This window comes from Calidris pugnax, unplaced genomic scaffold (genome assembly GCF_001431845.1).
Source record: "Calidris pugnax isolate Ruff unplaced genomic scaffold, ASM143184v1 scaffold150, whole genome shotgun sequence".
Taxonomy (NCBI): Eukaryota; Metazoa; Chordata; class Aves; order Charadriiformes; family Scolopacidae; genus Calidris; species Calidris pugnax.
In genome coordinates this window covers 2,258,255-2,282,958 of record NW_015091300.1, presented here as the reverse complement: position 1 = coordinate 2,282,958, position 24,704 = coordinate 2,258,255, and the positions used below count along the sequence as shown (strand labels likewise).

The 24,704-nt window shown below is 42.2% G+C and overlaps 1 protein-coding gene across 5 annotated transcripts in view; it reads right to left on the bottom strand.

The window, feature by feature from the left end:
• The window catches only part of SMAD2 (SMAD family member 2), a 53,158-nt gene extending 31,475 nt beyond the window's left edge, over positions 1-21,683 (bottom strand). For 4 of the 5 annotated variants that reach the window (XM_014960804.1, XM_014960807.1, XM_014960806.1 and 1 more), the window contains exons 1-2: positions 21,631-21,683; positions 9,897-10,189 (exon numbers count right to left, since the gene is read on the bottom strand). In XM_014960804.1, coding sequence (XP_014816290.1) covers positions 9,897-10,132 — 236 coding nt within the window. In that variant the 5' untranslated portion in view covers positions 10,133-10,189; positions 21,631-21,683. Of the gene's footprint in view, positions 1-9,896; positions 10,190-21,435; positions 21,455-21,630 lie in introns of those variants that run through there. The other variant, XM_014960805.1, reaches the window with a different exon arrangement.
• Between the last annotated feature and the right edge of the window lie 3,021 nt (positions 21,684-24,704).

Genomic DNA, 24,704 nt, shown 5'->3' with positions numbered 1-24,704 from the left:
TAATGAGGAGAGGAATCTTCACCACACTGATATAAAGACACTAATTACCACAGGAAACCAGAGAATAATTTAGCATTGACTTGGGCTGACTAAAGGCCCCATTCCTTTATTGGAGAAAAATAAGTACTGTTTATGAGATAATTTGGGGCTCAACATTGACAATAAAGCACAGTCAACATATTTTTGAGTGACCAACATGTCTTCTTAACAGTAGCATGATAGAGAGATTATTCTTCCTAGTTAGAGTTTTGTACCAGGGTCCTCTGAGCAGGTAAGTCACTAAAGTAATCACAAGTAGCTATTTTTCATTTGCTTAAAATTCAACAGCTCCAGCATCAGTTGTTAACCTGCCAAAGAATTAATGGCACATAAAAATCAAGGAAGTTCTAACATTTATTTTTGATTCTGACTCTTCCTGCTTCTTACCATTAAGGCAATCCTAATGAGAATCAACAGTAAATTGAAGCTAAAGAATTTCCACAAATTCCAACAACTGTTCACCCCCAAATCTGCTTGCCATTTCACTGATACTCCATTGAGAACTATGCCTTAAATTTGCATCCTCTAACAAAATAATTCATCTTGTATCAGCAAGGTGAAGAGGTGGCATAATCATACACCTTACAAATCAATTTATAGACTGAAAAAGGACAGCAAATTAAAAACGTAAAGGTTACCCTCGGTAAATGCAACAGAGAATCCACAACCCCCAAGCCTTTTTCCAGTGATCCAGTTAGTATACAATATGGTCCCCAAAATGAAACAATTTTTTCTCCTGACTCAAGAGACAAGCTCCTTTGAACTACACAGCTTTTTGCTATTGGCTAATTACCTTGCACATTTATATTTTCACACATTGACCTACCTCAAATGGCACGCCACTACCTTCCGCTTGGCACACCAACTCTGTAACAAATTCTGTGGGTAAGTCATGTGGCTTCCTGAATTGCCAGAGCTAAATACTGGCAGCCCTAAGTTTATTTATTTAATACTGTAAAATACTTCCTTCTTCAGGATGACATCAATATTCTAAGATGCTGCAACCTGAGTTATGTCTACACTAAAGCTTAACCTTAGTTATGCCAATTCAGTCCTTGGCATCTGTCACAGCTGTGCAACAAACCAAGTTAATAATTATGGTTTAGTATTTTTAACAAAACCTCACTCAATTATATTTGAATACAGTCAATACTCTGATTTCAATTAACGTTGTATTAGAAGACTTGAAAAATTAAGTTTTTGCTAGAGCAAGGCCCTGACTGCTGGAATACACAGAGCCCTACCATTATGCTGCATACAGAGGGCAGGAATAAGGTCTTGCTGCTAAGTGGCCATTCAAGTAAGAGTGTTGGTAGAGAGAAAATATGTTATTAGAAAAAAAAAGCATTCTCTTAGGCTCAAATTAATCCTGCATGCTACCCTACATAGCAAATACAGCAATGCTATGAATCAAACAGGAGAAAGCAAGCAGAATTTAACTTGAGGCTATAATTTTTAAGACAATTTTGTAACTAAAGGAAATCAAATACTTTGGGTTGGAAGGCACCTTTAAAAGGAGTCCAACACTCCCTGCCAGTGAGCAGGGACACCTTCAGCTAGATCAGAAATGTGTAAGAGTACATTTCAAAGAGATAAAGGTGGTGTCACCAACTCTGTCTTACTGATTGCTTACCTCAAGTTTAGAAATTAAGTTTTATAGAGATATGAAGTCAAACTTGATGTGAATTTTCATTTCCCATTATATGTCCATGCAGCATCTACAGCTGTTCTACATCCTAGAATTGAAGTATGTCATTTTACGTATACGTAATTAGGGACAGCATCCTTCTGTCTACACGACCACCATCCTGAACATCTGGAAACTAAGGTCTGGAACCATTTATTTTGGGGCAGGAGATAATGTTGGAAAACCAGGTGCCAGCTTCTGCCACTCCAGCTCTGAGAAAGACCCCCAAGGAAGTTACTGCAATCTCTCAGAGCACTCTTGTTCTCTCTCTGCACAATATAGCACTACAGAACATGGACCAGTTGAAAGCTGCCATGGTAAATCATAAAAAAACTCTCAACACGGATTAAAAGACACTAAAAATGATAGAAGAACACCCCCAAAGTCAGCTGCTTCGAACTCACCCCTTTCTGCACAACAGAATGTTTCTCTTGCAGGATCATCCTTTCACATTTTATGTTCAGGTGGACTCCACTCACCTGCAAGCAGCTGCCCAACACTGGGACTGCACACCATCATTTACTACAAGGAAGCCAGGAAGCTACACAGCAAGCTGCTGGAGGAGTACGTACACGGGGGGGACAGCTCTGAGATGTGGAGATGTCACACACAACAGGAAGCCACCACAAAGCTCACCAGCATCCTGTCCTCACTGTCCCGCGGAGGCCAGAGCCTGGTGCCACACGTTCAGAAAGCACCAAGAACTTCCTTGAGTCTTTTCCAGAGAATGTAGAGACAACATTCAAATCCCACCACAATTATGGGACTGAGAAGAGCAAGGGCAATTTGATCCTCCTGCTACACCCTTCCAGTGAAAGCATCCAAAGTCTTCACAGCACCAGCTATCACAAGGAGGATCTGTGGATTTTGAAACTAATCTTTGCCAACACTCTGCAAAATCTCAGCCATCTCTTGCCAGGAAAGATCTCCTTGCCTGTGTTCTGGAGTGTTATTTTTATTGACATTCCAACAAGAGAGAAGCAGAGGGGGCTCTGCTTCATCCTCAATAATCCTGTCATAAGGAAAAGGAGCCATTTTACCAACGAACAATTTACAAGCACACTTTTCCATTAATCTCAGCAATAAAAACAGTGCTTTGGAGTATTTAAGACAGTATATCAGAATATCTGTTCCTATTTTCAAAAGCTTAAGATGTTCAGCTATAGCCTTCAAACATTTACAGGACCAATTTACATCTAACTGAATGCATCCAGACTGAAATACGGTGTATGGTCCAAGGACATTCTTTACATGCAGCAGTTCTCAACTCCTGAGCTATGGTTAAGAATCCATGTCCATCCCCAGCTTATATAGTGAATTACCCCAGCTCTGCTACAAACTAACAGACAGTGCCAAGCTCCATTTCTGGGAAAACAGACTTCACCTCTGTCTGGATGTTATCTTAGGATCTACTGTGCCAATCCAACTGCCTGCTTTTGTCCTCAGAGCTACCTCGTTTGTGGCTTAGCAGCAGATGTTGGGAACTCTCCTAAACCAGCTTCCAGAGGAACCTTCCCCCTGCAGCATAGTTGTTGAAATCACCCACCTCCTATGGCTTTAACCTGAGAAGGAACAAAGGGATTTCTTTATTGCTTTCCTCTGAAGTAACCTATTTTGGGGAAAGATCTTAAAGCTTGAAAACAATCTATTCCAGAAGCCACATTAGCTTGACAACTCTGCTCTAGGGCTGATCAAAAGCATCCCTAAAACTAGGTTACTGCATGCAGCTACACGATCACTTTCCTGACAAATAATCCCAAAGAATTAAAAAAAAAAACATGCTTACACAGCATAGGTTATATTCAAGAAAAACTGTGCCCTTTGCACCTGAAGTAGGAATTACTTTTTACTCAGTTATGGCAAGAAAAAGGCACCAAGATGTCATCACTTTTAAAGATTTGTTTGCCCTCAAGCAGCAGTTTCAAGCCAGTTGTCCCATCTTTAAACAGGTCTTTGCCTAGTTTACTCCTCCTGTTAAATTGCAGGGCAAGCAAAGTAATAACACTAGCATAATCTAGAAATTCATAGCTTCTTTAGAGAATTTTAGTCATGTCAAACAGTCTTGCCTTCATGCGTTTGATGAACTTTCACTGATTCTGTAGTGTAAAGTATATGAATCCTTACAGAATACATGGGAAATACAACAAAAGTAAGATGTGCTGGATTTATTTCCTGTACGTTGTAAGCATATAAAAGAAGAGAAAGCAAGTGTCAATAGCATTAGTCACTTTAGGATCAAGGGCAGCCTTAACGTCAAACTCCTGCATATGTAGAATTTTGCTTCACAAAAAAACTCCAAAACATTACAGCCTTCAGAAGCAGTCAATAAATACTACTACATTTTTACACTCTTATGAAAAAAAAAAAAAAAAATTAAAAAGGTATTTTGAATGCAATACTTAAGGTTCACCACTACACTATTTCCTCAGGAAAACGAGGGTGTGATTGGTTCCATGACAGCAGTTTAAAGAGTTACCAACCTTCAGTCTTGGCTGATGTGAAAGGTATGCAACAGGTAGGGCTTCAAAATATTACTATTTCATCATAAAAAGCTCCAAGAAATGCCAGTTGGTCAGTAAGAAACTCCTAATTTCAATGTCAATCAACCACTTCACTTACAGTTGTCTGCTTTGCATTCTTAACACTCCCACAACCTTCCAGAGTCCTCAAAGCATGGAACCCATTGTAGTGCTTCTGCTTTGACTCTGGATGGTAAAAAAAAATATATGCAGAATTCATCTCATACTTGAAGCACAAGCCAGGTGCTTCAGAAGTCTAACTGTTGACTGTAAATTGCACAAGTCAACTAAATTCTTCAAAAAAAAGCAGGATTTGAGGTCCTCTCACTACGTCTCTCACTTAAGTCAGAATTGGGACACTGTCGAAAACAAAGCAGAAATAAACTTCTGAAAACCAGGAAACACAGCACGGGGATGATACGCTTGTGTTAAGCAAGAAGGGCAGAGGGCACAGATAAGACTACATTTTCGACATACATATTGAACTGTTTAGCAAGAAAACACCACTTTTCAATGGGTTCAAGCATTAAGTACCGTTTCACACATAGTATCAAACACAAGTTTACGTAATAGGTGTAATCCAACCACTACTATTAGCGTCACCAAAAATTTTATCTGTTCAAGAAGCAAGTTTAAGTTATCAGTCAGGAAGTTATCTGACACTGCATCAAACCCTTCTACAGAACTGAGATGAGTAGACAAACATCTGGAAAGAGACAACAGGGGTATACAGTTACAGATGCATCTTTTAGTTGCCCTCTTCATCCCAACTACAAATAACCTTTGTCAGGGCACGGTACCCATTCACTATGCAAAGCTAAAACAAATGCAAACTAGAGATGCTGAGACATCTTCTATTATCCTCCTGCATATATGGGAAGAAAAAAATAGATACACCTATACACTGAGTTAGGGGCTGACCTGCTGGAAAGCAGCTCTGCAGAGAGTGGCCTGCGAGTGCTGGTGGACAACAAGTTGCCCAGGAACCAGCAAAGTGCACTTGTGGCTAAGAAGGTCAGTGGTCTCCTGAGGTGCATGATAAAAGAGCATGGCCAGCAGATCAAGGGAGGTCATCCTCCCCCTCTACTCTGCCCTGGGGAGGCCACACTTGGGAGCACTGGGTCCAGTTCTGGGCCCCCGAGTTCAAGAAGGACAGGGAACTACTGGAGAGAGTCCAGCAGAGGCTACAAAGATGATCAAGGGACTGGAGCATCTCTCTGATAAGGAAAGGCTGAGGCCTGGGTCTGTTCAACATGGAGAAGAGAAGACTGAGAGGGGACCTCATCAATGCTGAGCAATATCTAAAGGGTGGGTGGCAAGAGGATGGGGCCAGGCTCTTCTCAGTGGTGCCCAGTGACAGGCAACAAGCACAAACTGGAACACCGTAAATTCCATCTCAAAATGAGGAACAACTTCTTTCCTTTGAGGGTGGCAGAGCCCTGGGAGAGGCTGCCCAGAGAAATTAAGTGCAGTCCTTTTCTCTGGAGATATTGGAAACCTGTCTGGATGTGTTCCCCTCCAACCTGCTCTGGATGACCCTGCTGTGGGAGGGGGTTGGACTAGAAGATCTCTGAAGGCCCCTTCCAACCCCTGCCAGTCTGTGATATGCCTCAGTTCAGCACTGCATCATGCAGACCGTGTCAGCAGTAGAACGAGGAAAATGCCAGCAGGGAGAACACAGTTCTGCATTTTCAGATAAGAATACTCTAGAGAAACTTCACTGAACTTTTAGAGTTGGAAAGGACCATAGAGATTATCTAGTCCAATTTCCCTGCTGAAGCAGGATTGCCTAGAGCTTGTCCGAGCATGTGACTCAGGACTGCATCCAGGTGGGTCTTGAAAATCTCCAGAGAAGGGGACTCCACACCCTCCCTGGGCAGCCTGTTCCAGGGCTCTGTCACCCTCACCATGAAGAAGTTTTGTCATATTTGAGTGGCAACTCCTATGTTCCAACTTGTGGAACATAAGACATCGAAAAGAACTCTAAACTCAATGCTCTACTTCCCCTAGCTTTTCTTTTTTTTTTTATTTTTAAAAATATAGGAGCTAAAACAGCCCAGGTCAACACTATCACAAGACTGTCACAACTAAACTCTTACTAATTGTACATTATCAGGCATTTTACAAAAGAAGCTGCATTTTGGTAAGTCTTATTTAAAAGCAAGAAGAAAGCATTAAGCCTATCTGTATTTTTTTTAAAGACAGAAAAACCACATGGCTGAGCACACCAAAATACTGGAAAACTGGAAACTAGTAATTTGTGTTTCCCTATTTTGGGTTCCAATACTCTGTACTGTCAACACCGAAATGACTTTTTGCATAATGAAGGCAGACTATGAATATGCCAGTTGACTATTCATGACATGGCATGGTTTGGTTTGTTAAAGGCTGGGATTTCAGCCATCCCTATTGGCTTATTTCAACAGAACAATACATACTAATATGGAAAAAAGTGCTCCATTAGAAGACAACTTATACAAATGGATGCTCATGCTCTGATTCTTCACTGACTGCTTCTTGTGCTCCATTTGCGTCAGAACTGCAAGGGAGAGCATAAAGACAGGATCTTGAATTCTATGGAATTCATTCTGTATTTTAGAAAAGTAAACTCACATGCCAACATTTAGTTTCAGGATACACAGGGATTATGCGATTAGAATCCCACTGGCTTGCTGAGAGGCCTCAGCAAGATAACTGCAAATTACTTAGAGGGCTAGTGTCAAAAGGACCTCTGTACTTATTTAGCCTCTGCTCTAGATTACTGACCCACTTATGAAGAGCTAAGCATCCCTGCTGTGCAATGCCAACACCCACTCCATCTGTTTGCTTCTGCTTTCTCGGAACTTCTATTAGTCTGCGTAAGAAGTTGTGTTAATTACCACACGAGCAGCTTTTGCGTGGCACACACGATATCAGCCTCATTCAGCACACAGTCACCTTAACAAACAGCACTGAAACAGGACAATCCTAATCGCAGCAGGATTATCAACAACAAAGTATATGCAGATTTCTGAAGAGGCATTTAATTCCATTTTTGTCCAAGCTGCTCTCAGCTTTGAGAAAAGCTTGTAGGTGTTCAGTTGCTTTGGGCTTCAGTGATGGAAAATTATACTAGAGTGAAGTACTGTAGCAAACTTTCTGGAAATCTCCAAGGGGACCAGAAACTTGTGAAACCACAACTGAAACTTCTGTTGAGGGAATAATGCAACAGTTGCAAACACAAGCATCCCACAACACTTGTCAGTATCTACACTGATTTAAACCTGAAGATAGTTTAAAAAACCCCAACAACCACACAAAATGAAACACAAAACCCCTCCCCACGCAGAAGAACCTTTGGAAAGTTAGCCCAGCTGTCACATCAGAACTGCAGCTCAGCAGCTCAGCACCTCAAACTTCCTGCTGACTAGGAAGAAAAAAAAAAAGTTTCAAATTCAGCACTTTATTATTTATCCCTGCTGATCTGCAGATCTCTAAGACATTCAGTAAAGTGAGTCTCAAGCAGCAGTTTCATTAACTTACTAAATCCAAGAACAAGAATCTCCAAAAGTCATTACAGTACAGAGTTGACATTTGTTCTTTCTTGGGAACCCAGACTGCTGCTGTCAAAGTGAAATAATATCAACAGTACAAAAGCCAACTATGAAACTCAAGAATTCTGTATAGTGCTGCCGGCAACCCTGACATCATCTCACCCCTTAATAGCAAAGCCATTTCTTAGTTTAATTTTAAACCTTGTACAATAGCCAACGCCACCTGAAGAACTCTCCTGCTACCAGCTTACTCCTAAGGTAGTCAAGAAAAGTAAAACCTTGGTCCAGTCCTTTTTACAGCTGACCAGAGGATGGATGAGAACAGCACATCACAGTCCAGCAAGAACCACCATTCACAACAGAGACACTGTACAGGGCCTCACAGAGCTTCTATATTGTTTTAAAGAATTATTTACTATATCTACTTTAACACAAAAGGTCACACAAGCAGGAGGAGATACTCAAATACAGACAACTGGTAGACTCAGCCAACAATGATAAACTGGCACATTGTTCGTATCTTCTAACCTTATATTCAAAATTAAATTTAGACAACTATTCTTCTGAAGTAGCACTATTTATCTCTGTAGGAGAGCTCTAGGAAGTTTAAGAGCTCTAAAAAGTTAGATACGCATTTTATGTGAAGTGAATCTGTGTCCAATATTTAGCTTCTGTCATATGAAACGCCTCCAATTAAGCATTTTTGTCTTTGTCATGGTGAAGACTTGCTAAACACATGCAGTCATCTCATGTCAAGTCAAGAAATACTTATCCCTACAGGTTCCAGTATTAGTCTACTGAAATACAGAAAGACAAGAAAGCTCCAATATTTTATTTCTGATTGTTTTCCATCTGGCTAAAGGAAGAAAGCAGAAAGGAAACCCAGAGAATTTGGGGATTGCTCTAGGGAAGAAAATACAAGCAGAGGGCAGCATTAGAAACAAAATGTGAACAGAAAAGAGAGAACACAATTAAAATAGTCATTAATTGAGAGCGTACCCATGCTTTTCCCAGAAAGCTGCATCAAATCTTAAAGAGAATACTAAAACAATTATCAGATAACAACACATTCAATATATGGAAATCATTACTGACACCAGTCAAATCTATTTTGTGCTATGATTAATACAAAGCTTAAAAGTAGCTGGGATGAATGCACTAATTAAAATTAAGGTCATGAACCAGATGCAGTTCCTCTCCCTGACAAGTTATTTTAAGCTTTGAGGGGCTAAGTGCCCAGAATACTCCTGTGCCACCAGAGATCTTCTAAGGTTTTCATAGAAAAACACACCTGTGAAGTGATTTGACACTTGCGTCTCACATAATGAGCTTACACAGGCACCTTAGTGAGAGCTCTGTACAACACAAATTGAGAACACACTGCAATTTATATATATATGCATATACTTACAAACATAACCCTTGCCTCTCGCACAGCAGTTGCTATGAATTAAATTGAGAAAGTCAAAGGGGTAGAATGCAAGTCGTTCACCTAAATTTATATATGCATCAGAAGTGCAAGAGTAATTCTAGAAATACTCCAAGTTATCAAATAAAAAGCACTTTCATTAACAAATAATAATTACAGTAAAGAAACAGGTCTTCAGACAACCTGCCTCCAAAGATAAAATTTCCCTTCAAAAGGGAGACTGGATCCAGCTTGTACAACTTAAATGAAACTACCTAATACAATTGAAAATAATTAGATGACTGAAGTGTTGACCAAGGAAAAACTAGTCTTTTTTTTTTTTTTTCTTTTAAAGCGGAAGTAAAGGTTCAAGTATGCCCCTCCAATTATAGACAGGGTTATTAAATAAAAGCGTAAGGCAGTGCTACAAACTAAGAGCTGCGCTAGCCACCAACAGAACACATACGAATCAGAATCTACATAGTAATGAAAATTGAAATGTAAAGTTATTATTAGCAATTATGACTTAACAAAGCATGTGATTCAGTTGTAAGCAAGCACCATACAAAACCAAAATAGGTTTTAAAGAATTTTTAAGGAATCAAAAGCATGCAACTGATTTTTTTAGTCATTTGTTCACAGGGCAATTTAAACATCCATTTAGTCATTTCTTACGTGGTAGCAACAATTTCCAACACAACAGCACTTACCTTGGTATTGTCACACATTTCGTATTGCAATTTTGAGTGGTAATTGCCTTCTCAAGCTCATCCAGCTGTCCTGTTTTCTTTAGCTTCTTGACCAAGCTTTTCACTGCTTTTTCACACCACTTTTCCTCCTGACCGTTCTGCTCACCACCACCAGCCCCTCCAGAGCTACCAGCACATTTTTTCCACCCCAGAAGTCTCTTCACAACTGGTGGAGTGAAGGGCAAGATGGACGACATGACTTTCACCGGACAGAACACTCAGCAAGTAATAAATTAGAGATTCCGGTCTGAGCCCTAAAAAAAACAAACCAAAACAGACACATTAGCACTGAGGTTTCACATGACACAAACACTTTGCTTAGGACCTTTCATTACCAAATGCCACAGGACACTGCATCCCAAAACAAGATAGATATTAGTTCAGTAGTCTCCATTATCGTTAGGTCCTTCATCAATAAAATTAAAATGCAAGTTTGCTTCATAGTTTTTAACAGATAACACACATTAAAGTTACCATTGGATTAGACATTTAATTTTTCCTCCAGTCTTTCCTGGCTGAAGCCAACTCTAGAAAACATAGAACTTAACATAAGTCTTGCTTTGCACTAAAACATGGCTGGTTTTAGTCGTTTATTAAAATTTTCCACAAGTGATTGACAAATTGCACACACATATATGCATGTTGTGCCCATCTCCAAATTAATTTAGCAAGCAAAATTGTGTTTGGAATGTCATTTAGTCATTACGGCTTGACAGAAGTCTTCCAACACTCAGCCATTTCACAAGCCTTTTCTCATTTTGTTTGTCATGTTTTAAATAACTACCAATTTTGTTCCACTGGGGATACAGATTTGAAATTTGCTCCTAAGTTTGGTAATAAGCTTGTTCCCATCTTTCTAGTTCAATGGCCTACAAATAAGGAATCTTCTCAACTGGCAGTACTTAAAATCATGAAGTCTTCCAAAATTCATTAAAGGATATTTAAAATCCTAGTTTGCAGACAGCCGAGTAGAACTGTCTGGTTTCGATTTTGATAACCTTTCTTTCAGCATCAACTACCTGATCAGCATCTTTAGATAAAATGAAAGATTAAAAGGGATGCTGAAATTTGGGCTAAGTTTAGCATTCACTGCAATTTTCACTTCAAATCATTTAAAAGAGAAACGATAACCATTTAGGAAAAAAAACCAACAACACACACACCTTGTTTTTACAGGTTCTATTACTCTACTTTTAGGTATTAAAAAATAAGCCCCAAATCAACGATGTTTTTTCCAGACAGACAGCTGTTAGAAATTGCTTGAGGACATAATGGTCTTGTGGCTGGAAGTATGGCACTGAAGTCAAAAACAACTTTATTTCCAGGCAGCAAATAGGTATTTGAACTGCAAAAAGTTACCTTATTTCAGCTGACTGAACTAACTTGTAAATCTTGGAAAATACCTTGTTTTAGCTAAGAGCTAACGCTACCTTCAGGCTACTCAATCTGAGCTTTCAAAGGCAGCTTACACACCTCTCCATCCCATACAGGTACACTCCTCACTTCTATCCAAAATATACCAACTTCATCTTACTGAAATTTCCCATCTGCAAAACAGCACAGTTGATTTGGGATACTTCAGGCTATACTATTCATGGCTAATTTATGCCTTGTCATGTCTTTGTGGTTTCAGCGAGGACCAACAAGTCAACAAATACTAAATTATATTCTACAGGTAACTTTAAATCATAACTTTTCAATTTCCACAAAACAGAACATTCAGTAGGAATGACATTTCAGTTTCAACTAAATTATACCTCCATAAACCAGCTTCTGAGAGCACCTAAAAATATGACTGAAGCAAGAATTGTAGTTTTCTGGGGAGAAGGAGACAGAGGCTCCAATTAACAAGGACTCAAGACTGACGTTGGTAACTTTATGCAAGTGATTCAAAATATTCCTAAATGAAAGAATCACAGAATGGTTCGGGTTGGAAGGGACCTTAAAGACCATCCAGTCCCACCCTCCTGCCATGGGCAGGGACACCTCCCACCAGACCAGGTTGCTCCAAGCCCCCTCCAACCTGGCCTTGAACCCCCCCAGGGATGGGGCAGCCACAGCTTCTCTGGGCAACCTGTTCCAGTGCCTCACCGCCCTCACAGGAAAGAATTTATTCCTTATATCCAATCTAAATCTAGTGTCTTTCAGTTTAAACCGCTGCCCCTTGTCCTGTCAGGGGAGGCCTTGGTAAAAAGTCAAAGCATCCGTTTCCACACAACACTATAACGTGAAGAGAACTTCCATTCTTTCAATAATGTTAAATTATTACAGAATTGTCCCCAGTATTTCAGACTGCAGATTTTGCAGACTGCAAAAACATTGCACTGCAGCAAACACAAGAAAAATAAACTCAATATCCAACATTTTTCAAATTAAACACTGAATAGGACAGTCAGGGTACAGCTTCATAGGGACCCCAGCCAACACAAGAGCTTCCTGTCACAGGAAGCCCAGGTCTCCTTCCTTTCTTTCCTGTGCCACTACCACTAATACCTTTCCACAAAGGCTCAGCTAGATAACCAAGTTAAAACCTATCAAGTTTGGGGTTTTTTTTGCTGAGTTAGTTCTCTTTCAGGTTAACAAGTTGCAGTGGCTCACACACGGTACTCTAAGTGCTTGAGCTGATGTCAACATCATGTAAAAGCATGTACCTGGGCAAATATTCTAATTTAGGTAATTTATTTTGGGAGTGAAACAGATTAGAGCCCTTATGGAGTAGACAGAGTAGCTCCAGAGATAAAACAGGAGGCTTCCATGGCCTCCACTGTTTTAAGAAATGCTCGCACTACCTTCTGAGACAGAGAACAGGAGTCAATCAAGAACTTTCTAAAAGACTTCAAGTTTTGAGCAAGGCCAACATTAGATCCTTCAGAGGCCTATGCAAAAAATTCAAAAAGACCAAAGTAAAGAGAATAGCCAATTTTGCTGCAAATATCCCATTTTAAACACTAGCAATTGTTGGTGTAGTATCTGAACCTTAAATTCAATGTTGACAGATGTAGGCAACAAAGTACCAGCATCATTGCTGATCCACACACCAATTCTTCTCCCATTTATGAAGCTCACTAACACATAATATAAGCATTTCCTGTTCTTTAACTTCAAATTTGACACCTTTCTATGCCTCAGAATACTCCTTTGATTGTCAGCCTTACAAAACACACACTTCAGTAGGGTCTCATTTACCATCAAGGTAAATTCTCTATTCTTCCAGGCCCTCTAAACATTCTTAATGCTTTTATCTTATTTTTCAGCTTTACAATACCCCTTGTGATGAGGTGTCCCATCTTGCACTATTCTCTCCCTTAAGATAACAGTGACCTATATGTCATATTCTGTATTCTGATATTTTTATTTTTGTTTTAAACTAAGATTTGCCTTTCTGCTTCAAATGCACATTGAGTGATTTAAGTCTTACAGCAGGAAAGACTTTAGAAACCCCATTCACTACAGCTTTTCTTTATATTTGAATTCTCATACTATTCTGGCATACTCAAGAGGCAAATAAATAAATAAATGGTTCTTTTCCCACTTCCAAAAAACTGTCACCTCAGACCTAACTAACTAGAAGTTTCCAGATATAATACTTAGTTTTAACCAGTTCCCTTACAGATGTTTGCCCATCCAGGTTCTGCAGTACAAGTTGATTTTCTACCCCTAAGAAAATTAGCTTTAAAAAGAAAAAAAAATAAATACAAAGGGACATGCTTAAAGAGCCCTTTATTAAAATGATTATTGCAGCTTAGCAGCTATTTAAAAAACCCACACAACATGCACCCCAGCTGCAGACTAAGACTCTGGGAGGCTTAAACTAACTTCTTCCTTCTAGCCATTGTTTTGCCATGTCAGGGATTTGCCAGGAGTATCAATAAGAATTTCACTAAATTATTCCAGTAGTGGCCCCGGATCTTTCAAAGGCTGAGCAGAGAGAATGTGACACAAGTAGGACAGGACTTCATTCAGCTTAATACTTTAGCCAACTGCAAGGAGTACTCAGAAGAGAATATTTCAGCCAGTTTTAATTATGCAAAAGTGACACTCCGCTCCCAGCCTGGAGGAGGCACTGGTTGAATTCTGAGCAATTTTGATAAATGCAAATTATGCAAGGAAAGAGCAATAAATAAATCAAGAAGAAATATCCCTAATAACACATGCTACTCAAGGAAAGCACATGAGCATGGCTCTTTTATGCAGCTATTCTCCTTGTAATACTTCAGCATCTTAAACTGCTACAGAGGAAATTAAAGGCCACAACTCAACCTATTCCTTTTAGCAGCCATTTATGGACCTGATGTCCACTAACTCATCTAATCACTTTTTGACATGCCTCCACATCCTCTCGTGGCAGACAGTACCAGAGTTTAACAGCCCACTGCCTCAAGAAGCACTTTTAGCAGTTTTAATCTGATCTCTTCTTAGCATCAGAAAGTGGCCCTTGTTCTACCACTGCAAGCTTTGCTGAAGAACTGTTTGTACTCCTCTCACCCAAAAGCTTCATGATTCTATACATTTCAATCACATCCCTTCCCTCAAATAGAGGGCTATCAGCCTTTTGTCACAAAGAAAGTATCTGAACACAGCTCATATAGTTAGGGAAGCTCCTCTGGACAGATGCCAAGCTTTAAAAGAGCTTTACTACAATTAAATTACAAGTACTTGAAGACATTGCACAAGGAGTGATCTAAAGACCCCAGAAAAAGTTTTATCAGTCTATGGTTATCTTTTTGGTCATATTACCCTAAAGCTCTCAACAATGTAATTAAAAGTACAAAACCAGAAATCCACACCTCATGAGGAATTTGTATACAGGAGGCAGACAGCACGTGTCTATTGCTGAACATCTAGCAAGAGCTCAAATAAAAATGAAGAGCCCTAATTTGCATTGTGTCCTAACTGTATCCACCCAGACAGCCTCAGACAGCATGTTTATACTGATGGGTTTAGGAGTCACTGTTGCAGCTCGATTTTCAGCAGCAAATCCCATTTCAACTCATCACCTGTAACTTTTGCCTTCAAACTGACACAGTAACATAATCTTTATTCCTAAAGAAGTCATCTTCTCATACACTGTCACTGTTGACAGTAGCCTCTTGCTAAAAGAATTCCTCTCTTCTTTTTCTTTGTACACTTTCTTTACCCGCAAAAACATATAAAAAAGCATTTTATATATGTTTATACGTTTTTTATAAACGGACCCATTAAACTGTCTTTGCCAATGCTGCAAGAAACATTTCCACACTGCTAAAATGGCCGCAGATTAAATACATGCTAAATATGTAACATCCCTTCTTCCTTGTGATACAGTTTTTGTGATTTCTTTGTCGCCTATAGCCAACCATCTCCAAAAACTGAATATTCATTTATGACCCTTGCTTTTACAGACCTTAAATGTGCTTTGCCATTGCTTATTTTTTCGCACTGCCTCTCCTTTGCTCACTCTCTTCTACCAAGGCCCAAAATCACAGTCCAAATCTGATCTTCACCTTTCCACACCCTATTCCTGCTACAACACACCAACATACTGGGACTCTGTGAGTAACTGCAGGGAGATTTTCAATACCCCTTTCTGAGCTCAACTAGAGCTGAATTACTGGCATCAAGGCAGCAGCGACAGGCAGAGCAGAAAATTATCTTATCACTTTCCATGTTCCCTGGAATGCGCCTTAAAACTGCAGCTTTGGATACCCAAGGAGTACTCGCTCTTCTGCCAGGAGAGGTACGAGCATTTCTTTAGATTCCTGGAACACAGGGAGCACGTGCCATTATTCCCAACAGATTAATACTGGAAAATTTACAAATTGCCTAACTTTGGTGGTATTTGTTTCATCTCTGCCCCCGTACTGTATCTCTGCCTCCTGATGCACACATGTTTCTATAGTTGGTCAAACAGTGTCATAGTTGGCACTTTTAAAGTCCCAGTTTGAGTCATGTCTGCTATTATTCCATTCTACTGTGGTTCTCTGGAACAAGTATTAAATACTAAGCCTATGATCCCAGCAATAACTAAGCATAAAAGATGAAGAAAACCTTAAGGGCAGACTAAAATCTTCAAGGGAAATTTTCCTTTCCTGAGTGTCTGGAACATACTATAAACACACTCGTGCTACCAAAAATATCAAGTGATTTCTGGCTAATTATTCTAAAGCCTTATGCAACATATTTCATATCAGTCTGCTTATTCATCTTAAACTTGAAATAAAGAAATCTGATCTCTCCTGGTTTTACTAGAAGTATTCTGGTTTAGAGGAATTTAATTTGCAAGAGCTCATCTGGAACAAAGAGGACAGAAGTTAAGCTCCTGAGGAAAGAAGATCGAGGAAAATAATTTGTGGCATTTGAGAGATGCTCTACAAGTTCATTTCCTCCCTATTTTAGCTCCATTTTTGTGATTTTTTTTTTAAAAGGCAATTTTTTTTTTCATTAATCCTGGAATTCGGGCAAGATTCTGTATCAATTTCACCAAGCACACAACGTTTCAGATCTTTTAGAGGAGGAGGGAATATTCACCTTTTCCCTTCACATGCATCCCTGGGATACATTAGTGGCTTCAGAATAAGGTAACATTAATTGAAGCACAGTCTATTTAAGACAGTTATCAAGACCTTATGTTGGGCTGAACAATATTGAGAGCTGAAGTTTAAAAAGGCATAGCTTATGCAGTACTGCATATGTCTTCTATATTAATCCAAAGTCATTAAGACTTAGAGAAATGATAAAACAAGTATTTCATCTTGCATTGAGCAGAAGCAAAACAAAACTAATTTATGATCTGCTTCTGGATCCTTTAGGCTGTGTTATTCCAAACAACAAGGAGACAGACAGTTTATTGTAAGCGGAATCTGAGAAAGTTCTCCCCAGTGTTAATGAGCTCAACTCACAGGAAACCTGAACTGTGTATGAAGTTGAAACTAAAATCAAAGCCAGTCCTTTCCCTTTCAGGCAGAATACACTCTAGTTAAAGCACTCCGTGGAACACACAAGACAAGGTATTTCACTTCTATTGCACCCACAATCCCTCCAAAAACTGCCTGTCGAGATTCCAGAAGGGCCAATTCTTTTTCTTTTTCCGCTACAAATGCATACTCATGACACACAGTTTTGTCATACTGGTGAAGCTCAAACCCACTTGCCACATACATACTTTTCTGAAGAACAGGAGAAACTGCAACAGTGCCCACATCCTTCTCTCCTCATATTCAGGTCAGAGTAGGACGGCGTCGAGTATTCCCTTAGTGGTTTTGGGGTGTCTGGGGGTTTTTTGCTTTGGGGGAGGTGGGGGGTGGAAAGCTGGGGGAAGGGGAATCCAGCCCTGCTGAGCAACGCCCTCAGATCCAGCCCCCAGTTCAGCTTTCCAGCCAATTAGGCCAGCAGTGGGGAGTGGCTCTGAAGATCTCCCTCCCAAGGGGCTCCATCTGGCCCAGGTCTCCATCTGGCCAGCGTGCAGACCAAAAGCTCCAAGAAGTAAAGCCAAGGCCCCAGTGCAGCTTTGACACCAGCTGAAGAAGTTCAAGGCAGGAGCAAAGAAAATTCTTCCTCTGGGTCAGCCTTAGAGTGAGGATTTTGCAACGTGCCTATATACAGAATCAGTTTACACATTAATATTTATTAAGGTCTAGTATTGCAATGCATCTTGAAACTCTGCGTAACTGTATTATCTTTATACGGCTCATTGAAAACAGAATTACCCACCTACTTTGAAAGTAGACTATTTTCCTCTCACTCATTTATGAAGTTTGACTATGAATCAAATGAGAAAACTCATGTTTCTCATCCACAGAACTAAAATAAGCACTATCATGATGCCATGAAAGCTTCAGAAGCTCAATGTTTCTTCCGTTACTAAGGACTACTGCAAATTACAGACAAATGCAATAATGAAAAGCTATAATGCTATTAGATAATTAGCACACTGTATTAACACATGCATTCATAGTATACTAAAACAGCAAGCATCTGGAGACATTAGAAAGAGGAAATGTTAATTTTACTGACCTTTGATTAAACTAATAGGACCAATGTATTTTAGCAACTCTCCTAGAATTACAAAAGAGGAAAATGACCACAACTGCAGTTGGCCAATCCACCTGTCTCTGAAAAGCAGCAAACTTCTTCAGCATACTTCGTATTATTAACAACCTCAAGAGTACTTTTCCTTAAAACCAGAAGACCTTAATAGCCCCGCAAAAGCACAGAATAAGCACTCCAAACCACAGCAGTTTAAGCTCTTCTCACCTCATTTGTTTTGACTAGTTTTCCAGGTGTGACAGGCAAGTGTTTCATTATTTTAAAAAATAAATACTCCTGGACTGAATTTGACCAGAATATTCACAGAACTGATTATTAGGACCTGTTTCACTGTTTTTTCTATATAGCTTACCAGTTTCTCCACTTTGTTAAAGCATAAATAGTTGCATTTAACAATTAGTTAATGCAAGTTCACTTTCAAAACAGGCCTAACACCAATGTTCTTCAAGCAGGCCACCCTCTTCTCAAGCAGAGTTCACTATGCATCAGAGAGTGTCTTATGTTAAGCTGGTGTTGCTCCAGCATAATTAAATTAAGCTCAAGCTCCAGACTGAACTGATAAAACACCCAGGAGCTGCTCTCTCACAGTCTCTTCTTGGTCTTACTTCACACTATAGCTGTCAAACACATTTAATCATAATCAAATGTCATCTGGAATGAAGTATTACAGTCTGTAACGCAGTTTCTCTACTGGAAGGGGAGAGCAATGCTTAGGGAGGTTTTCTGCAGTAGCCAATTTCTTCTAGCCCAGAGAGTATGGAACACAGGGCTGCCTGTGCTCTCCATTCCATTAGAGAAAAAAAAAAACTAATCCCATCGCATGACCTGCAGCAATTCAGTTTAACAAATCAACAATTACAAATATTTTGGCAAAGTAAGCTTAGGTATTGTTTGCCTCTCGGCACAGTTCACAACCAGTTTGTGGCTTTATGATAAAAGTCATTAAATCCAATCTGAAAAGCAGAATTTACAGCTCACTTAGCAAGTCAGGCCCATAAATGGATGCTTTCAATTACAGGGCATTTACATGCACAATCATTAAGGCAGCTTTGAACACATTTGAAAACTCTAGAATACTTTTTGTAATAATTAAAACTTTGCGTACAGTTCTTTATACAAACAAAACTTAAGAATTCTCTTCAGTCTCAAGCACAGCTCAGATTCATTGTTAGCCAGAACCTACTACAAAGCCTGTTCTCCCAGTACTTTTGTGGGAAAGGGATTAGAAAGATGAAAACAAGTTTTGTTTTTTAAAGTTGCTCTCAGTAGCAGAGATTTTTTTTTTTTTGAGCTCCAATAAACTCAATTATATCAACTGGTGCTGAACACTTCTGAAAGATCAGGTGGAACAGGAAGATGGAGGAGGATCCAGGAGGGCCTTTCATTTGGATATTCAGTGTGTAATTCAAACTGATTTGGTTTGTGAAACTAGCTTCTGGGTGGAGGAAAAGAGGAGATTAGTTAAGAATCCCATCTTTTTAACTTCATTTTCTCAATTGTGCTCTCCTCTTTATCACCACACAGAACCTCAGGAAAGTTGACAAATTCTTCTCCAAGACTGTATTACACACAATCAGCTTCTTCCATGAAGAGAACTCGATCTTCAAATACTTTTGTTCATCTCAGTGACTGTCGGTGTAGCCTGCAGAACAACTGCAGAACAACAATCAACTACCAGGTTACTCTAGTAAACGGTCCAATGTACTGTTAAATATGTGCTTAGACTCATCTTTGAGTTAAGTTTAAACCATCTTAAATGAGATCCTCCCCTTCCTCTTTTTAAAGGCATTTGTAACTAATGCTATCTTTCATCATGATAGTGCTAAACAAATGGGGGGAAGGGACTTAAAAAAACCTCCCTTTTATTTACGTTGTCATTCCTCTCTACTTCACTAGAGTTTGTAAATGTTCAAGTTTTAAAGCTACGCCTCAGAACACACACACAAAAATAAATCTATTCGTGCATCATGCAAGCTCCAACACTGAGATAAAGCACAGGAAAGTCTAAACAGCAACCTTATTCTGCCAATAGAATCCCTTAACAACAAGAGGCTTTTTTTTTTTCCATGCTGGAGAACAGAGCAAGGACTAATCAGTCTCTCACTACAGCGTCCAGCCCCCACAGAAATAATGTCATGAATCAGTTTGGAAGTACAGCTCTCCAGGCTAAGAGAGGAACACTTAAGAACAGACAAACCTGCTGTTATGTGCGGTCTCCTAATAAGCTGTCATTATAAACTTCTTGCTACAGATGGAATCTGGCTCGTTTGTAACCATGAACTATGATAACATGAGCTCTACACACAATATACACAAGTTGCAGCATTCGCTACCAGCATTTTCAGAAACACTTGTTTGTTAGATCCTGTAAGCAAAACTTTTTCTTAATGCTAGCCACTTCTTTGTAAAGTATTTGAAAAGAGCACAACACGCGAGTTGTTTGTTTTTTTTTTTTTAGTCAAAAACCATGACGGACAACCAAAAAGACATAAGGCTAGGCTGCAGCCTGAATCCCAGCTGTTTGATTCAACAGCTCTCCAAGACTATCACATGGGCTCTTCACTCACCCACATTTTTTCCCTTTTTTCCCCAGAGTGAAGACTAAAAGACCATACTGTGTCACACTTTTTCTCTTCCCCTGCACTCCCCACAAAAAAAAAAAAATTCAAATAGGAACTCTACAACTCTGCAGTAACACCAGCTATTTGCATTTATCGCAACACAACTTCTCCCATGTGCTTATCTAGGTAGATGAAACAGTTATCAGATTATATCTGTTTACATCTTCCAGTGCACAGATAGCTACAGCACTGAAACAAACGATGTGAAGAAAGACACTAATCTCACATGTACGTGTCTCATGGAGGCAGCGTGCATCTCACATCCATGGCTCTGAATGAGGAAAGGAAGAGAAGAATCGGCAGTGGCAGAAGTGAAGTCTGCAAACCTAAACACTTCACAGAATGGTTTGGGTTGAAAGGAACTTTACAGACCATCGAGTTCCAAGCCCCTGTCATGGGCAGGGACACCTCCCACCAGCCCAGGTTGCTCCAAGCCCCCTCCAACCTGGCCTTAAACCCCTCCAGGGATAGAAAACTCCTTTGCAACTTGCTCCTAACTTTCTCCACCACCCCGGCAGGGAGTTTTTCACACCTGATCTCTGCAAGAAAAAAAGACCAGCCAGAGAAGAGGAGGGGGGGGCGGGGGGATAGTGCGAGGAAGGAGAAGCAGAACTTTACTCCCCCCCCGTCCCCCCCACCTCAGACACACACAGGGAGGCACAAGCCGGCCCTTCCCACCCTCCACCGCCCCGCCTGGGGGGGCTATTCCGGCGTGTGGGCGGCACGGCTGGGGGGGAAGGGAGGGGGGAAGGGGAGGGTGACAGCGACCTTCCCCCCCACCTCCCTTCCCCCTTCCCCTCACAGAGCCCGGAGAGTGGCCTCCCCAAACCCCGTCCCGCCGCCGGGGCCCTCACCGCCGGCCGCGTCCCACCACAACAAAGGGGGGAAGGAGGGCGTGGGGAGGCCACCAGGCCCGGCCCCCTCCGTTCCCCACCGCACGGCCCGGTGAGGCACCTCTCTTCCCGCCGAGCGGCCGCCCGGTTGCCCTCCCGTCCCGTTCCCCTCGGCGGCGCGGCCGGGCCGCCCGCCGAAACCGCCCCGGGACCAACCTCTTCCTCGGCGAGCTGCGCTGCCGCCCTCCTCCCTCAGCGCTGCCTTCCCCCCTGCGTGCCCGCCCTCCCCGCGCCCATTGGCTGACGCCGCGCCCCGCCCCCGCCGGTGGGAGGAGAAGGGCTGCGCGTTGGCTGCGCCGCCCGTCGGTTGAGAAAAAGCGGGGGCGGATTGGGCAGCTGGCGCGGCCGCCCGGACCCAGCCGCCGATTGGCGGATAGAGGCGCCAATCGGGTGCCGGCAGCGGAAAAAAAAAAAATAAAAAAATAAGGGGCGAGACGCGCGGCGGAGGGTAGGCGGGGCTGCGTGCCGCGCGCGGCGGGGGCGGGGCGGCACCGTTCATTGGCTGTGCCGGCTGTCACTCCTCTCCGGAGGCTCCCCGCTATGGGCGGTTGATCGGGGACGCGATGCGGAGCGGGGGTTTGGATGAGCCGCAGGGGCGCAGCCGCACTGGCGGCGCGAGTGCTGGGGGTGAGAGTCGTCCCGTAACCTTCCGCGCGGGACGCGGGTGGGAGCTGAGAAAAAGTAGTGCGCTGCTTCCCGCCAGGCGTTCATTCCCTCAGGGACCGCCTGCCCTCGAGCGGCCAATAAATAAGGAATAAAAAGGACTAGATGATCTCTATGGTCCCTTCCAACTCTAAAAATTCAGTGAAATTCAGTGAAAAGGAAGTTAAAATGCTCCATGGAGGAGGGAAGGTGAATCCTCTCCCCTCAGAGGGGTGGTGTGGGGTGGGAGCTGTGGCAGCCCCTGAGGGCCACAGAATCACAGAATCTTCTAGGTTGGAAGGGACCTTAAAGATCATCTTGTCCAACTGTCAACCTAACTGACAAAAATAGACACCCGCACAACAAAAAAGGAGCATCAGCACTAAACCATACCTCCCAGCACTACATCAACCCATCTTTTGAACACCTCCAGGGATGGTGCCTCAACCCCCTCCCTGGGCAGCCCATTCCAATGGCTGAGAACCCTTTCAGTGAAAAAAATTTTCCTAATATCCAGCCTGAACCTACAATCCCCTCTACACGATGCCCCTCCATCCCCACAGCCACGGCCTGAGGGCGGCAGGGCCCTGCTCCCTGTCCCCTCACCTCAGCCCAGAACAGATTTAAGCCTCTCGAGGCCTCATCTCCTGCCATCAGGTACGGCTTCAGGCTATGGGACAGGCTGCCATCCCAACGGCCCCTCAGGTGCGTCGCTGAGACAAGGCCACCCTGCATCCTGCCCAGCCTCGGGGTGTCGTGGACGGAGTGATTAACTTCACTAGTTAGAGTGAAGCAGAGAAATATGTATTAAGGTGAAACAGTGATTTAACAAAACCACTAGTAAGTGCAATAAAACCAGTGGTAAATGCGATAGTGTTTTACGAGATTCGATGTCAGGGTACACTCTATTAGTTACTGCACAGAGGACAGGGTCAGACAGAACTGTCAGGGAGACCCTCCCGTTGAGTCATGAGGTTCAGAAAGGACCCCCTTGCTTTCTAAACTCCTTCTCAGAGAGGAGTCTAGGTGCGGCTGGATCCAATCCTAGTCCCAGACTTGGTCAACGGTTTATGTCTAAAGGATTAATTATGCACAATTAATCCTTTACATTACTTAGGTAAAATTTCAAAGCTTAGCACGCTATTAGTCACTTACCGAAACTCAGTTGCGGCAAGGATTCCCTCAACTTCGAGGAGTAGAACCGGGAATTTGTTGCGGCAAGGAATCTCTCAACTTCGAGGAGTAGAGCCTTCAGCGAGCGTCCTCACCAAAGGGGAGATCCTGGAGTGCAACCCGCTGCAGTACAGGAATGCTCAAAGGGGCTCTTGGGCTGTCCACTATTTATACTGTAAGGTAATTGACCTCTAGTCATATTTTCATGGCAACAAAAAATTTCTAGGTCGCCATTCCAGACAGTATTTTGACTATGTTGCCAGCCATGCCCCAGAAACCGGGTACAAGTTATCACTGCTGTTGTGATGGCCATGATGGCCAAGGCCGGGCAGGAGCCGATAGGGAGTGGGGGGGGGCAAACCAGGGAGAGCACACCACCACACGGGGCTGCCAGCGTCCCCTCACGGTGCCAGGGCTGCCCCCCTTCATTGTCAGTGGCTCTTAAAAACATTTTTCCCCTCATGTTGTTCTTGGTTTGGTTTTGGGGTTTGGTGTTTTTTTTTTAAGTGGCTGCCTTCGGTAGATCCTTCACGGCTATGAGGGCCTGTGGTGTGGTAATGCTGTAATATAACCCGATTCCTGCACCTGAGCAAACGCCCCAGCTCACCACAGGCCAATTAGAGCCCATTGCCTGCAAACAGGTGACTGGGGAAGCATCAGCCTGCGAGACCCATTGCTGCTTTGTCTGCAGAGATCCTCGAGGTGATGCTCCATGGGTTCCCTGAAGCATGAGTGGGAAGCCACAAGATGGGACTTTAATGGTGGGGTTGGTTTTTTTTTTTTGGGGGGGGGGGGGGGGGGGGGAGTGAAAAGGCTGGTTCCTGCTGTGCTGTAAATCTGTTGGAGGTGCTCTGGGGTTTTTTGCTTCCACTTTTTGATACTTTTCCTTACTCCTACCCCACCTATCTCAGCTGCAGGCCGCTTCTCTCAGACCTGAGGTCCCATCTGCCACCAAGGTGACAGCTGGCTGCCTGGAGACGTGCTCCTCTTCCAGGCTGAAGCACCAGTTCCTGAGTTGTGATTCAGCCTGTTGGGCACCTGTCCCATCTCAGCAGGCTGGGTATTTCTCAGGAGCCAGGTGAGGCACCTCCTCTCCTATCGTTTCGCCCCACTGACAGAATGATAGATGCGGGCTCACAGGAGTCTCCCTCTTGCCTCGTCTCTCCTTGGATTTCCTTGGTTTTTTTTTTTTTCTTCTTTTTTGTTTTGGTGTTTTTTTACCCAGTTCCATCAGTTCGAGGTTGAAGCCGGTTGTGAAATAAATGCTAACGTAAAAGGGAGAAGATACCCGCTGCAGACAATGCAGAACTGCTGACAGATTACCATCATGTTTTTGAAAGATAAGGAGGTGTTCCAGGCATGTTGCATCTGGAAACAGATAACAGGCCATTCAGCCAGCACAGCACTTGCTTTAT